This window comes from Pongo pygmaeus, chromosome 2 (genome assembly GCF_028885625.2).
Source record: "Pongo pygmaeus isolate AG05252 chromosome 2, NHGRI_mPonPyg2-v2.0_pri, whole genome shotgun sequence".
Taxonomy (NCBI): Eukaryota; Metazoa; Chordata; class Mammalia; order Primates; family Hominidae; genus Pongo; species Pongo pygmaeus.
In genome coordinates, this window is record NC_085930.1 from 107,372,965 (window position 1) to 107,388,959 (window position 15,995).

The 15,995-nt window shown below is 43.6% G+C and overlaps 1 protein-coding gene across 6 annotated transcripts in view; it reads right to left on the bottom strand.

Annotated features, from left to right (window-relative positions):
* Positions 1 to 8,289: 8,289 nt before the first annotated feature.
* CCR3 (C-C motif chemokine receptor 3) overlaps positions 8,290 to 15,995 on the bottom strand; it is a 143,294-nt gene continuing 135,588 nt past the window's right edge. For 3 of the 6 annotated variants that reach the window (XM_063661968.1, XM_054482074.2, XM_063661967.1), the window contains one exon: positions 13,271 to 14,713. In XM_063661968.1, coding sequence (XP_063518038.1) covers positions 13,635 to 14,702 — 1,068 coding nt within the window. In that variant the 5' untranslated portion in view covers positions 14,703 to 14,713 and the 3' untranslated portion in view covers positions 13,271 to 13,634. Of the gene's footprint in view, positions 8,324 to 13,163; positions 14,714 to 15,401; positions 15,458 to 15,995 lie in introns of those variants that run through there. The other 3 variants (XR_010125730.1, XM_054482075.1, XM_063661966.1) reach the window with 3 other exon arrangements.

The window sequence follows — 15,995 nt, forward strand, 5'->3', positions numbered from 1 at the left end:
CCTTTTTCTGTTGGCTTTTATAATGGCCACATCTACGTTGTTTCTTGCAGGTAAAAAGTCCACACTTAACATACTCCCTATCTGACTGAGGTCAAAGTTTGCATTTCAATTACAGCCCCTCCCACTAATGAGCCCATTCCTAATGAGCTTCCCTCTCCAATCTTGTCTTTATGACAAGAAAAAGAGTGTCAGTGGTAGACTGACATTATGCTTGATAGAAGTATAATGTTCCTGTCTTCCTCTAGATGATTCCTAGGGATCTCTGGCCTTTCACACTCATCGAGGATGGACCAGCATTTGGTCCACGTTTGTTATTAGACCAATCAACAACTCTTAGGACCTTAACCATTGAGTGCAATATTTTCGATGAGTGTACATGTCAATTAATTCAGCCCAATCCAAATTTCTGTTCTGCAATTTTTTATTAAGCACTCTTAAAAGCCAAACTCAGTTTTTCAATAATGTTCATTGACCACTTTCTATAATTCTTTACGGAATTTTTTCCCCTACCTTGATTCTGCATTTTACCCTCTGGGCTAGGTTGAATTCAAATCCTGTTTATTAGGTGAGCAACAATGAAGAGCGAACTGTTACCTTTCTCATGCTAAGGGAAAACAGCTTCCTTAGAAGGAGAAGTAGAAATGGCAGTGTGCCAGAGGAGATGGAGGAACAGGGTTTCCCAGGTCCTGTGCATCCTCCCAGATATCCCCATTCCCACTGATCCTCAGTCTATCTTATCAATGCCTTAACATTCATACAGGCTTTTTAGCAAATTTGCAAATACAACTCTTATTATAATTAAGACACTTCATGCTCTGAATTAATTTCCAACAGTCTTAACCTGGCAGCTGCAAGTAATAAGAGACTTTTTTTTTTCAACATGGTCACAGAAAGGCTTTAAGTTTCACTCTAACTTGAAAATGAAAGTTTCAGCATTTGAATGGTCTTGCTTTAAGTTTCTCAGTGCCTTCAGAAGCAGCCATCCTACCCTCTAGTTCTGGCCTTCTTCATCCTCTTTAGATTGGTGGATAGCAGCACCTTCCTGCCAACCCCCCACCCTCATCCCACCAGGCTTCATCCTCAATAGGCACATGGTCTGAGGTGATAACTTGACTTGTTGTTTAGCCATTCTGTCACATGGGTGCCATTTTCCCATCTTGGAGTTGGAGGGGAGTCTTACTTCCTGCTAACTAATTCAAACACTCATCACCTCCCTGGAAGGCTGATGTCTGCAACCTGCTTTCTAGCACACGTTTCCGTATCAGTTAACCTTTTTGATTTATAAACAACCCCAGCTTCAGCCAAGAATGACTGTATGGACAGGGTTTGGATGGCTCATAGAATGGAAGAAAGAAGGACCTTTAGCCCTCAGAGAGGACAGGAGCCACTCAGAGAGGAGAGAAGCCTCAGCCCTAGAAGTTCATGTAGCCTTTCTTTTTTTTTGAGATGGAGACTTGCTCAGTCCCCAGGCTGGAGTGCAATGGCACCATCTTGGCTCACTGCAACCTCCGCCTCCTGGATTCAAGCAATTTTCCTGCCTCAGCCTTCCGAGTAGCTAGGATTACAGGTACCCACCACCATGCCAGGCTAATTTTTGTATTTTTTAGTACAGACGGAGTTTCACCATGTTGGTCAGGCTGGTCTCAACTGCTGACCTCAGGTGATCCACCCGCCTCGGCCTCCCAAAGTGCTGCAATTACAGGTGTGAGCCACCGCATCTGGCCCAGGTAGCCTTTCTTTTTTCTTTTTTAGATAGAATTTCGCTCTTGTTGCCCAGGCTGGAGTGCAATGGTGAGATCTCGGCTCACCACAACCTCTGCCTCCTAGGTTCAAGTGATTCTCCTGCTTCAGCCTCCCAAGTAGCTGCAATTACAGGCATGCACCACCACACCAGTAGTAGAGATGGGGTTTATCCATGTTGGTCAGGCTGGTCTCAAACTCCTGACCTCAGGTGATCTGCCCACCTTGGCCTCCCAAAATGCTGGGATTACAGTCATGTTCCACTGTGCCCAGCCCCATGTAGCCTTTCTTTAGACATAGAATCAATCAGTCCCACCCATCTCTGTGTGTTTTCATTTGAGTTTTCAAATCCAATTGGCCTAGCTTAGGTCAGGCTACCATCAATTCCCCCTTGGATCAAATAAGTGAAGAGACTGTGGGAGGAACCTGGTGGTGGCCACTGCAGGGATCATTGCAAGCCAGGCAAACTCTCCAGCCTGTGTCTATAGCAGCATCACTCCCTGCTGCCGATAGGTTTCAAAGTCTTGGCATTTAAGGTTCTTAGTTCTGGCATCAAAGTGCCCTTGCTTCCAGAACTCTCTCCCACCTGCCCAATTTCTCTGTTCTAAACATTCTTTGTTCGTTCCCAACTCTGCCTTTGCTTATCCCCCTCCCACGGCTCTCCTCAGGGGTGTTACTTCCTGTCTTTTAAGACCCAGTCTGGCCTCTCCTCCTACAGGAAGTCTTCCCTGAACACTCACTTGATATTTACCACAAATTTTTTAATGACCAGTTTCTTTTCCTGTGCTGTATGTGGTCTTGTGTCACTCAGAGTCCCAGCAGCAAACAACTGACACTCAAACGGGGCAATTTGAGGACACTTTAATAAAGGGGCTATTTACAAAGGGACTAGCAGCGTAAAGTGAGAATATCATCCCATGAGGTGAGTAACAGCAGCGATTTATTACCAGCCCAAGGTCTGAAGGGCAAAAGGGTGGGAGAAGGTGTGCTCCATACATGAGATCAATTGGGGTTTGAACAGCATGTGGATTGAACAACATAGGATGAGGAAGATGTCAGTCTCTCCATCCATTCTCACTTGTCCCAGGTCAGAGGAGTTGCTGTTCTGATCGTCAGATTTCAGAACATGGACTGGGCCACATTTACGAGCGGTTGGGGTCTCTGAGTGTTAAAAGGTCCCACACAAGCACTAGCAAGTCTACTGCTTTCCTTCCAGGCAGTGGTGGGTTGAACCAGGCTGTGGCTCACAGGGGCAGGTGCTGCTCTCTTGCTTTTCTTTGTCCTCTTATATTCACATGTGTTTTTAGCGTGCCCATTGCTGTGGGCTTGGCCATGGTCTTCCGGAATATAATTTGAATTTTGGTTTAATGGGATGTAGGGGAATATGTAGACCTTGAGCCACACACAGCTTTACCAAAGCCCTCCATCCAAAGGAGCTAGGAATTCGCCCAGATAACAAGGTGTACCCTGTTTCCTATCTTCTGTTGCTTTCTTCCTGCGGTCACGGCCTTGCACAATTCCTGGGGATACAGATGGCATCCCCCACGTTTTGCAACACAGTTGGACAATATCAGATTTAGGCATTCCTGAGTTTCTTGCTGTAATATCAAACCTCACCTCCTTCCTAGCCCTCAGGCACACCCTCTACTGACTGAAGAACTGTGCAGAGCTAGCTCCTCTCTGCACCGCCCAACACCCCCTGGTGTTCAGGTTCCCCCACTGCAACTGTCTGGGACGCTGATGCCAGCAAGTGAAGGACTCATCTGAGGTGGGGCTCATCTGACCAGGACCTGGAACTGAGCCAGGGAGAAGGTTGTCCTGTCTGAAAAAGATTGAGAGGCCTTCCTCAGTGAAAGAAAGTCTTGACTTCAAGGGGCGGCTCTTCTCATGGGCATTGGGCAGCGCCCAGTGGACTAGTTCTTGCTTAGCTAGGAGAGGTTAACCTTGAAGTAGGCAAAATTCAAGTATACAGGATTTTAAAGACATCATTAGGTATTTTCATATTCAAGCCCATATCCATATCCTTATTTATATCCATATCTAAATCTATATCTATACGTATCTTTTTTTTTGATACAGGATTTTGTTCTATCACCCAGGATGGAGTGCAGTGGTGGGATCTCAGCTCATGCACTCCTAGTCTCAAGTGATCCTCTTGTCTCAGTCTCCCTAGTAGCTGGGACTACAGCCATGCACCCCCACACCCAGCTAATTTTTGTTTATTTTTTGTAGAGACCTAGGTCTTGCCATGTTGCCCAGGCTGGTCTCAGCCTCCCAAAGTGTTGGGATTACAGGTATGAGCCACCACGCCTGGCCTATGTATCTTTAATGTCAAAGCCTTTTTTAAAAATTATACTTTAAGTTCTGGGATACATGTGCAGAACATGCAGGTTTGTTACATAGGTTTACACGTGCCATGGTGGTTTGCTGCACCCATCAACCTGTAATCTACATTAAATATTTCTCCTAACGCTATCCCTCCCCTAGCTCCCCCGCCCCCGACAGGCCCCAGTGCATGATGTTCCCCTCCCTGTGTCCATGTGTTCTCATTGTTCAACTCCCATTTATCAGTGAGAACATGCAGTGTTTGGTTTTCTGTTCTTGTGTTAGTTTGCTGAGAATGATGGTTTCCGGCTTCATCCATATCCCTGCAAAGGACATGAACTCATCCGTTTTTATGATGAGTTTTATGATGACTGCATAGCATTCCATGGTGTATATGTGCCACATTTTCTTTATCCAGTCTATCATTGATGGGCATTTGGGTTGATTCCAAGTCTTTGCTATTGTGAACAGTGCTGCAATAAACATACGTGTGCATGTGTCTTTATAGTAGAATGATTCATAATCTTTTGGGTATATACCCAGTAATGGGATTGCTGGGTTAAATGATATTTCTGGTTCTAGATCCTTGAGGAATTGCCACACTGTCTTCCACAATGGTTGAAGAAATTTACACTCCCACCAACAGCATAAAAGCGTTCCTATTTCTCCACATTCTCTCCAGCCTCTGTTGTTTCCTGACTTTTTAATGATCACCATTCTAACTGGCATGAGATGGTGTCTCATTGTGGTATTGATTTGCATTTCTCTAATGACCAGTGATGATGAGCTTTTTTTCATATGTTTGTCGGCAGCATAAACTTCTTCTTTTGAGAAGTGTCTGTTCATATCCTTCCCCTACTTTTTGATGGGTTGTTTGTTTTTTTCTTGTAAATTATTAAAATTCTTTGTAGATTCTGGATATTAGCCCTTCGTCAGATGGATAGATTGCAAAATTTTTCTCCCATTCTGTAGGTTGCCTGTTCACTCTAATGATAGTTTCTTTTGCTGTGCAGAAGCTCTTTAGTTTAATTAGATCCGATTTGTCTATTTTGGCTTTTGTTGACATTGCTTTTTGTGTTTTAGTCATGAAGTCTTTGCCTATGCCTGTGTCCTGAATGGTATTGCCTAGGTTTTCTTCCAGGGTTTTTATGGTTTTAGCTCTTATGTTTACGTCTTTAATCCACCTTGAGTTAATTTTTGTATAAGGTGTAAGGAAGGGGTCCAGTTTTAGTTTTCTGCATAAGGCTAGCCAGTTTTCCCAACACCATTTATTAAATAGGGAATCCTTTTCCCATTGCTTGTTTTTGTCAGGTTTGTCAAAGATCAGATGGTTGTAGATGTGTGACGTTACTTCTGAGGCCTCTATTCTGTTCCATTGGTCTATATATCTGTTTTGGTACCAGTACCGTGCTGTTTTGGTTACTGTAGACTTGTAGTATAGTTTGAATGCAGGTGGCGTGTTGCCTCCAGTTTTGTTCTTTTTGCTTAGGATTGTCTTGGCTATAGAGGCTCTGTTTTGGTTCCATATGAAATTTAAAGTAGGTTTTTCTAACTCTGTGAAGAAAGTCAGTGGTAGCTTGGTGGGGAAGCATTGAATCTATAAATTACTTTGGGCAATATGGCTGTTTTCACAATATTGATTCTTCCTATCCATGAGCATGGAATGTTTTTCCATTTGTTTGTGTCCTCTCTTATTTCCTTGAACAGTGGTTTGTAGTTCTTCTTGAAGAGGTCCTTCACATCCCTTGTAAGTTGTATTCCTAGGTATTTTATTCTCTTTGCAGCAATTGTGAATGGGAGTTCACTTATAATTTGGCTCTCTGTTTGTCTATTATTGGTGTATAGGAATGCTTGTGATTTTTGCACATTGATTTTGTATCCTGAGACTTTGCTGAAATTGCTTATCAGCTTAAGGAGATTTTGGGCTGAGATGATGCAGTTTTCTAAATAGACAATCATGTCATCTGCAAACAGAGACAATTTGACTTCCTCATTTCTGAATTGAATACCCTTTATTTCTTTCTCTTGCCTGATTGTCCTGGCCAGAACTTCCAATACTATGTTGAATAGGAGTGGTGAGAGAGGGCATCCTTGTCTTGTGCCAGTTTTCAAAGGGAATGCTTCCAGCTTTTGCCTGTTCAGTATGATATTGGCTGTGGGTTTGCCATAAATAGCTCTTATTTTGAGACATTCCGTCAATACCTAGTTTATTGAGAGTTTTTAGCATGAAGGCGTGTTGAATTTTATTGAAGGCCTTTTCTGCATCTATTGAGATAATCATGTGATTTTTGTCACTGGTTCTGTTTATGTGATGGATTACGTTTATTGATTTGTGTATGTTGAACCAGTCTTGCATCCCAGGGATGAAGCCGACTTGATCATGATGGATAAGCTTTTTGATGTGCTGCTGGATTCGGTTTGCCAGTATTTTATTGAGGATTTGTGCATCGATATTCATCAGAGATATTGCCTGAAATTTTCTTTTTTTGTTGTGTCTCTGCCAGGTTTTGGTATCAGAATGATGCTGGCCTCATAAAATGAGTTAGGGAGAATTCCCTCTTTTTCTATTGATGGGAATAGTTCCAGAAGGAATGGTACCAGCTCCTCTTTGTACCTCTGATAGAATTTGACTGTGAATCCATCTGGTCCTGGGCTTTTTAAGGTTGGTAGGCTATTAATTACTTCCTAAATTTCAGAACTTGTTATTGGTCTATTCTTGATTCGACTTCTTCCTGGTTCAGTGTTGGGAGGGTGTATGAGCCCAGGAATTTATCAATTTCTTCTAGATTTTCTAGTTTATTTGTGTAGAGGTGTTTACAGTATTCTCTGATGGTAGTTTGTATTTCTGTGGGATCAGTGGTGGTCTCCCCTTTATCATTTTTTATTGTGTCTATTTGATTCTTCTCTCTTTTTTTCTTTGTTAGTCTGGCTAGCGGTCTATTCTGTCGATCTTTTCAAAAAACCAGCGCCTGGATTCATTGATTTTTTTGAAGGGTTTTTCATGTCTCTTTGTTCATTGAAGACCTGCAGTTCAGTCCTGTCAATTCATGTGAGCCTATGTGGATCTCAGAGAGCTGAAACTTGGGGGCTTGGATTTGCCAGCAGTATGCTGAACTAGCAGAATTCATGGGATGTAAACTTTACTTTTGTCCCTCACTCTTTAAACTGAATTAGAGGCTGAAGTTCGTCTATACTTGAATCCCTGAATGAAAATTCCGGCAGTCCCACGGCTTTCGTCATTATGCTTAGGTACAAAAAATCCCAGGATAATTTGAGGTCACAAAAGAACAATTTCAATTCAAAAATTAAGAAGCTGATCCCCATATAATAGTCAAAACTCTATTTGATTTCACACTGAAATCTTCCCCACTTTCCCAGCTCACCCAGCTGGCTGAGAGATAACCACTTGTGGGAGAGAGGAGCGGGGCACAACCCTGTCTATCTTTCTCTCTGCCCTGCATTTTGACCCCTCCCCAGTTTACTAAGCATGGATTCTCACCCTCTCACTGTGTGGGAGCTGGAAAGGGAAAAAGTGTTGGTGTTAGGAAAGTTTTTGTTTGACTGGTCCTGTCATAAGATGGTGTCGCCCTTTCTGGGGCTGGTGGATGTTTACAACTTAATCATCTCTCTCATGGGCTGCTTTGGTAGAGTCGTTGGCGTCATTCCTCGAAATATTCAACGTAACTCCTGTGAGTTTTTAAAAAATGCATTTCCCCTGGCTTTCAACCGCCCATCATCCTGTCGTTTTGACAGGCCACTGCATACACATACGCTGTTGGGGTCCACTGGGCAGGATTGGAAATCCTCCAGTCAGCTCTCTGGGATCTGGTCTATGTAAAGAATTCTATGTTCTTGGCCAAAATCATCTCTAGAAGTATAGATCCCTCCCAAAGTAATGGCAGTTCTCCTCCACCCCACCCCCAGTGCAGCTGGCTGGCCTGTTCCTTGTCTCCAGATTTCCTGGGTGTGAGTCAGATGCTGATGCGTGGTGCTTCTTTAACTCTGGTGACTCCTACTGAGCTCTCAGGTGGTGCCACTGGCATCACTCTCATCAGGCTTAAGGTGAGAAGCAGGCACCCCTGAATACCAGTAGCCCTCTACAAAGAACTTTTCAAATACCTCCTTAATTTTATCAATCAATCCAATCCCTTTGTCCCCCTTATAAGTGAGGGGTCTCAACCCGTTCTCTCTCCTCCTCTCCTCCTCATGGCTGAGGAGAGCCAAGTCCTGTGGATTATCAGGAGTCAGGAAACTTCTTCTGTAAAGGATAAAAAAGTAAATATTTTAGGATTTGTGGGCTATACAGTCTCTGTTGCAACTATTCAACTCTCATAGTAGTGCAAAAGCAGCCACAGACGATGCATAAAAAAATGAGCCTGGCTGTGTTCCAGTGACACTCTATTTACAAAACAGGCGGTGGGCCAGGTTTGTCCTGCAGGTCCTTGTCCGAGTCCTGGATTAGGTCAGAGACTAGCAAAAGAAGAATGGTGACCCTAACTACTCTGGGGATTTACCTGGGAAGAAGTGGACAAAAACCTCAGTGAAGTTTTTTACAGTCCGTAGGCTAGAAAGGACCAGAAACTGCTTTGTTCAGGAGATATGAAGCCTTTAGAATTTTAGCTCTGGAATCTGGAGAACATCTCAGGAACTCAAGCTGGAAAGGGACCATCTTCTGAAATAGCAGATTATGATGCTGAACAAAAGGAGGAGGAGTAAAGCAGCCAGGGAAGAAAACAGAGAGGCACATTCAAGGGCATCGGTCATTGCCCAATGTCACACTAGGCATCACCAGAGCAGGCATCTGTGGGTCACTTTTGTGCCGCTGTGCCTTCCAACAAACTGACCCACCTGCCTGGATGCTACTCTCACTTCCACCCTCTGCTTCATGAAAAACTGTTCTAACACTAGTTCAAATGAGTAGCAAATGCTTTATCTCTCAAGCCTTAACCAAGCATGCCCAACTGTCTTCCAATATCCAGCATCTACATCTTGTTGCCCCAGGAATGTTCTCCAAAGCTGGGAAGGCCTCCTGCCCTAGTGAGGCCAGCAGAAAGTGCTGGGGATTAACATTCCCCAGGAGCAATCCTCAGCCAATGACTGACAGGAGTGAATTATAAATACCCCAACTCCCTCACCTCTCAAATCAGGAGAAGTGTGTTGTACTGTCTCCCAGAGTTCCCTAGTGGCTTTAACTCCAGTCACCCCCGGTGAAAAATGGCTGGATAATGTACCCTTGTTCGCATCTTCTCCTCCCTCCCTATTTTACTTCCTCACTTCCCTACTGGAGTTTCCTGCACTTTGCAAATAAACTTTTTGCTCTCAAATCCTTGCTCAGGGTCTGTGCCTGGAGGAACCCCATATAAGCAGAAAGACACCTTCTCTGTGCACCTTTCTTCAATGTCTCCATCCTACTCTCTGCAGCAGTGTCTTTCAGGCACCCGTCATGTTTCATTACAGCCACAGGAATCAGGTGGGTCTCTTCCACTGAACGGTGAGTGAGTGTTCTAGAAATGGATCTTGTTCATTTTGCATCACCAGCATTTTCCCTATTGTGCAGTGTTCAGGGCATGTGTTTGAGGGCTACAGGGTGCTGGATGCATAGGTAGGGGAGGGGTCAAGAGGCAGGTTTGAAGGTGCTAGTGCTGCACCACTACCAATGTGGCCATTTAAATTTAAATCCAAAGTAATTTAAATTGAATAAAATTTAAAAATTCAGTGCCTTAGCCACCTAAGCCACATTTCAAGTGCTCAAGCGCTCAATAGCTGCATGTGGCGATCATATTGGACAGTGCAGATACAGAACATTTCTCTCAGTGTATTTCTATAGTTCTTGAACAGAGCTGGGCTGGGGAACAAAGCAGCACACACCAATTCATGATTTGGTTATGTGAAGTTTGAGAGAGTCAAAAAGCTCCTAAAAGCTTTCAAGGGTAAGAGGAGTATGGTATGAACAAGCATCTCTATCCTGCACTTGTGGTTACCTAAGGGCAGGTGCAACTTCATAATGCAAGGGCGAAACAGTGATATATAGTTCAGTTTTTAAATGATTGTTTTATTTACATTTTGGCTGAACCACAAAAAAGAGAAGTACTTCAAAGTGTCCTAGCCAAATTGAGATTCGTGTTGCGTGGTTTAGAGTGTTCCAGAGTTCACATCCTGTGTCGGCCATGCAGAGCTCTCAGATAGGCATGACGGTGACAAAAGGCCAGGCCACTCACTAGAGGGTGAGGATGGATGGAATCATGGCCAAGAGAATGCACTCCCTTTCTCCAAGCATTGGATTGGGAAGTAAAAAATGTCTTCTGGTCTTCACGTGGAACTTTCATCTGGGTTGAATTCAAGCATTGGTAATTCCTTTATAAGGCATGGTCATGAACTCTGGCGGTGGAGGACAAGAGCAGTGTCCAATTCAGTCTGATGGTGAGCCCCCTGCAGGCAGCATCCAAATTGAGATTGAATTGGACATCCCCAGGGAGCTCACTGTCAGACTGAATTGGACACCTGTGGGTGTGCCCTTGTTTGTTTCTTCAGAACTTAGCTAAGAACATGGTGGATGCTCAGCAAATGTTTGCTGAATGGTAAATGACCAAATGAACGAACAAAACCTGAGTACCCTTTAGTGAACAGTGGGAACCATGCCTGGCCTCACGACAAGTGGAGGTAATGCTGTGGGCTTGTCCACCACTCCTCTCCTCCTTTTTTTTTTTTTAATCATATATTTTGTAAACTTAGAGCCTCCAGCGCCTAACATTTTAGCAAGATTAGAATCTACTTGGGCCACAGAGAGGCCTTAGAGATGATTTAATCCAACTTTTTTATTATATGGATGAGGAAATTGGGGCCAAAAGAGGCCAAATAATTTGTGCCAGGTCACAGGATTAATTCATGGCAGGAAGCTTCTAATCTCCTTATGGCTGGTAGGACGTATGCCTACTTCTGAATATCTACATAGCAGCCTAGCCTTTTATTTTTTATATCATTCTAAGGTTGTATTTATTTTTTGAATGAGCAGTATGTCCCCGTGATTGAAAATCCAGAAGGCACAAAAAGTCATGCTTCTTTTCCTGTTCTCCAGCCACCCCATATTGGTATTGGTTTCTTTTGTATCCTTAGAGAGATGGTCTATACACCTAAGTACAGAGTAAAACGTGTGTGTGTGTGTGTGTGTGTGTGTGTGTGTGTGTGTTTAAGCATATGATACACTCTGCTTTGCCCTTTTATTTTATTTTATTTTTTTAAAATTTTTTTACAACGTCTCGTTCTTGTCACTCAGGCTGAAGTGCAGTGGTGCCATCTCGGCTCACTGCAACCTTGCCTCCCAGGTTCAAGTGATTCTCCTGCCTCAGCCTCCTGACTAGCTGGGATTACAGGTACCTGCCAACACACCCGGCTAATTTTTGTACTTTAGTAAAGACAGGGTTTTGCCATGTTGGCCAGGATGGTCTCTATCTCCTGACCTTGTGATCCACCTGCCTTGGCCTCCCAAAGTGCTGGGATTACAGGTATGAGCCACCATACCCAGCCTTGCCCTTTGATTTTTGCACTCAGCCATATATCACTCCTAGTGCTTTAATTTATCCTTCATGCTATCTCTTGGTCAAATTCTCCTGAGTGCTCCTGGAACCTCTCTTACCAGCTGCTGATCTTTCCTTGCCTCCAAACTTGCACTCACCTCCTAACTTCCCTCCTGCATGGTTCTGAGGCCTCCACTCCATGCTCTATGTGTTACCAGATGTATCTTCCTACATTGTTTTTCTCTCCTGCTCTAAACCCTTCCATAGCTCCCCTTGTGTGAAATTCATGGCCCACCCTACCCTGTCCATGCCACCCTCCTGTCCACAAATGTGCATACCCTCCTCTCTCCCCTTTGGATGGGGCATTCCCTTGGGTTAAAGGTGCCTTCTCCCAAATCCTCTCCCTTTCTAAATCCTGCCTTTCTTTCAGAAAACTGCTCAAAATCTACTTCCTCCATGAAATCTTCCTCCCCTCAGTTTCCCACAAGGAGTCGTTTTTCCCTTCCTGGGCCAGGCATAGCATTGAGTGTCTACCTCTTTGCACCAGAGTTGTTTGTTTCCATCTTATACCCCTACTAGACTGAAGGTTTCATAGGGGCAGGGATTGTGCTTGTCTTACACATTTTTGCATCTTTCACTGAAGCAGTGTTTGTGCACCCTGTCCGGATCACCTAACAGACAGCTGTTGGATGGACAGCTGGCAAGGCTCACAGTGCACAGTCATATGATCTCTACTGAGAGGCATAAGTTAATCAGAAGCTTAGAACTTACTTCCCCTAGAAGCCATAACTAGGCAGAACCAAAGGGAATGGAGACCTGGGCCATTCCTACTTTTTTGGGGGGGATACTTTTACATCATAAGTTGCATGTTTTCCTCCTTAGGATGTAGCTCACACAAAGTCATACTCATCTTTGTATCTACCATAGCTTCTAGGGCAGGGTATTAAATATAGGCACTCAAGAAAAGCTCAACTAAATAAAAATGATGGAGTAGAAAGACCCACTAAACCGATTGGTTTACGATGAACTGACATACATATGCTGTCCTGGGTGGTGATTGTTTTTGGCAGAGCCTAGATCACAAGGGTATTTTACATTTCCTTCTGACACTAAAATCTGCAATTTCAAGGATGGCTCTGGAATGTCCAGACATTTTAGCTGGGGCAGTTGTTCTAAAAGCGTGGTTCCAGGACCAGCATAATCAGCATCACCTGAAAACTTGCTAGTGATGCTAAGCACATTCTTGTGTCTCATTCTAGATCCGCTGAATCAGGAACTCTTGGGTGGGGCCCAGCCATCCACGTTTTCACACAACTTCCAGGTGCTTCTGATGACAAGTTTGAGAGCCACTGAGCTACAGGTGCCGAGAGTCCCTGCAAGCCCAACACCTCCCCGCTCCATACCCGGGCTACTTCATATGTACAGGAGGCCCCTGGCCTCCTCTACAATGTAAGATTGGCATTAAGAGGACAGTGCACACTTCTCAGGGCTCTGTGAGTCACCCATGGGAAATTTTGTCATTCAGTGTGAACAGGAAATCAACAAACTACAAAGAATATTTAGAACAGGAATGGCATGCCATTATGTTGCTTACGATTATTTATTCACACTGAAAAAACAAGCCTTTCATTAAGCAGGGAAAGAACTAGGCACATTAGAAAATAAAATAGTTAACATAGTATTGTGTGAAAATGTTTTATTTATATCAATAGCTGGCTGAAGTTAACGTATAAAATACAAAATTTTTACCTTTTTGTAGCGGCATATAGTAACTATCTAACATTCAGGTGCATTAAAATGTAGGTAACTCTTCAGAGAAGCAAAGCTCTGCTTTTTAGGGTTGATTATGAGTACACTGCTCAGCCCCTGGCCTGTGGTAATGACCTTAGGGTACGTGCATCTACTGCTACTGCTGTGTGTATATTTCAGTGTCTTCAAGAGCTTCAGTGTTGCACTGGAAGTTTGAAGGACTGTTCGAGAGGTGAGTGTGGAAGGCTTAATGTGTTTGCTTCATCTGCTTGGTCCTTCCTCTTTAGGCAATTTTCTGCATCTGACCTAAAACACAATAGAGAGTTCCGGCTCTGCTGTGGATGGAGAGACAGAGCTGGTTCTTTCCAGCTTCTCACTAGGAAGGAATGGGATGTATCTGCCCAGGTGCATGAACATGTGCCTGTGGAAGAAGTGGCGCAGGTACTTCCGGAACCTCTCTCCAACAAAGGCGTAGATCACCGGGTTCACGCAGCAGTGGGAGTAGGCGATCACCTCTGTCACCAGCAAGACCAGGTCCAGATGCTTGCTCCGCTCACAGTCATTTCCAAATAAGATGGATTGATAGGAAGAGAGAAGGATAGCCACATTGTAGGGTGTCCAGAAAATGAAAAACACCGCCATGATGACAAAAATGAGCCGGATGGCCTTGTACTTTTTTTTACTGGGGCACCTCAGCAGCGTTTTGATGATTCCTGTGTAGCAGATGGCCATAACGAGCAGAGGGAGAACAAGACAGAAGATGGTCATTCTCAGAGTGTGGAAATGCCTCCAGCTATATACTGTATCCTCTGGGTAAACAGCACTGCAAAAAGTCTCTTCAAACAACTCTTCAATCTCATAGAAGATAAATTCAGGAAGAGCTGCTAGCACTGCCAGGCCCCAGGTGACGATGCTGGTGATGACACCAAAAGTGACAGTCCGGGTTCGAAGGGCAAACACTGCGTGGACAATGGCCAGGTACCTGTCGATCGTCAGCAGGATTATGAAAAAGATCTCGCTGTACAAGCCTGTGTGATAAAACCCTGAGAGGAGCTTACACATGCCATGGCCGAAAACCCAGTTATGTCCCCTGACATAGTGGATCCAGAACGGAAGGGTGAAGAGGAAGAGTAGGTCCGAAATGGCCAGGTTGAGCAGGTAGATGTTGGTCATAATTCGGAGCCTCCTGTATTTTATGAGGATCATCACCACCACCACATTGCCCAAGAGGCCCACAATGAACACCAGGGAGTACAGCAGGGGCACGAACTGGGCCATCAGTGCTATGGTATCGGCTTTTTCACAGAGCAGGCCCACGTCATCATAGTAGGATGTGGTACCAAAGGTCTCAACCGTATCTAGTGAGGTTGTCATTTCACTTCTCCCTGTGATAGAAGAAGAAAAATACAATCCCACAATTAAGCATAATCGCCTTTTGTAAAACACACCGGTTGATTTATTTATGTACTCAACAAAGATGCCACATGTGATAGCAGCCTAGGGATTCTTTAACATGAATTTCAAAAGGCATATCAGAGGTGCCAGGAGAGGGGTTCAGGAAGGAAAGAGCTGAAGCTTTCAAAGTCAGCATGACCCAGGATGGGAAAAGAAACAGAAATGTCGTGGGGTGGTGGTGAAGAATGGGGATACAGATTTCTGAAAGCATTTAAAGGAAGAAATACAAAACAGGAAAAGACAGGCTAGATAATGATAACAATATAATAATCATTATTATTACTACTGTCTCTTACGGCATTTTGCATTTTATGTTTTACAGTTTATATATACCTTAAAAATCGTTATCCATTTAAAAGCAAAATACATATAATAATAATAACAATGATTATTACAATTACAAGTAACTATGCTTCTCCAGGGCCCCATAATGATGTGCCATTCATTATAGTTAATGGGGAAATTGAACCTTGAAGAAATTTGGTAATTTGTTCAAAATCCTCTAACAAGTAAATATAAAATTTGGGCTAGATCTTTAGTCTCTATCCATGTCCATTTCTCCTGTCACTAGATTCAAATGTAGTGATTTTTAAATTTAACTTTTGAAAAATTTGCTACGGATTTGAGGAACCTGGCTTGTGTGCTCTTGACAGCATTCTTATTCCAAATGGCATAATCCAATCCACAGCAGCTGTGAAAAAAATACACCTTTTGTCTGTTACACATGTACAATCACAATAATTAACTATTATAATAATTACAATTATAAGCAGCATTAGTTTAGGTTACTTTCCTTCTCTTGCTCCTGGTGATGCTGAGTTAGGCTGGTAATGTGCCAAAAGCAAACCCCTGGGAGCTTCTCCATCACAAAGGGGTAAGCAGGAGGGGTCAGTCAATGGAATTTCTTACGGTCTTGATATTTCTTAGGCCAGGAGCCCTAAGGCCAGTGCCAGATTTTCTTGAGATTATAGACTTCGGTGGAAAAGGAGGAAAATAGAAAACAGATAAGGCAGGAGTCGTGGAAGGACAGTTAAGCCATGCACTAGTTCCTCAGAGGGCATCCAACTGACTTTCTCCTTTCTAGGAGGAAGGGACAAGGGTGAAGATGTGAATATATAGGCCTATGGGCATTTCTCAAGGTAAATCTGAGAAATGCTTAATAACTGGGGCCAATGCGGGGAATTGTTTTTGCTTCTTAATAGAATAATTGAT